The sequence below is a fragment of the Coregonus lavaretus genome (assembly GCF_964263955.1).
Source record: "Coregonus lavaretus genome assembly, chromosome: 1".
In the NCBI taxonomy this organism is placed as follows: Eukaryota; Metazoa; Chordata; class Actinopteri; order Salmoniformes; family Salmonidae; genus Coregonus; species Coregonus lavaretus.
This window is the reverse complement of record NC_139988.1, coordinates 85,513,020-85,513,638: the sequence shown is the minus strand read 5'-3', so window position 1 is coordinate 85,513,638 and position 619 is coordinate 85,513,020. Positions and strand designations below refer to the sequence as shown.

The 619-nt window shown below is 51.5% G+C and overlaps 1 protein-coding gene across 1 annotated transcript in view; it reads right to left on the bottom strand.

Annotated features, from left to right (window-relative positions):
* The window catches only part of LOC311134272 (synaptopodin 2-like protein), a gene marked incomplete at both ends in the record, with an annotated part of 15,839 nt that extends 15,496 nt beyond the window's left edge, over positions 1–343 (bottom strand). The window contains one exon of the mRNA XM_084167896.1: positions 242–343. Within this exon, the coding sequence (XP_084024022.1) occupies positions 242–343 (102 nt within the window). The remainder of the gene's footprint in view (positions 1–241) is intronic.
* Between the last annotated feature and the right edge of the window lie 276 nt (positions 344–619).

Sequence of the window (619 nt, the reverse complement as noted above, 5' to 3'; positions counted from 1 at the left end):
ATACAGAACTTGTCCAGCTGCTCGGTGCTTTACATTGCATGGGGAGAGGCAGCCATTTTGTACCAGAGAGCTCAGTAATCGTACCAGACAGACAGCATACAACATGGAGAGAGCACACCACCATTTATATACAACAGCTGATCCTGCAACTGTTACTCCACCATCTGCCCCGTACACCACTCTTTCACACACATACACACACACACACACACACACACACACACACACACACACGTTGTACCTTGGCCACCTGTAGTGGTGTTTGGTGCTCTACTCCTCCTTGCAGTCTGAAGCCCCATGGAGCCCCTCCTGAGAGAGTGACCACCACCTCCTCTGCTACCATCACTACTTAGTAACACACACACGCGCTAAACCACACTGCACACAGAGTGTATGTCTCTCTGGTTCTTCTAACTGCTCTGTGTATGTATACTGTCTCACTGGTCTGACATGCTTCCTCTGTGACCCAGCCCACTTACTCCACCCAGAGAGAGGGGGGGGGGTTGAGAGGGAAGGGGGGTACAGCGAGAGAGAGAGAGAGAGAGAGAGAGAGAGAGAGAGAGAGAGAGAGAGAGAGAGAGAGAGAGAGAGAGAGAGAGAGAGAGAGAGAGAGAGAGAG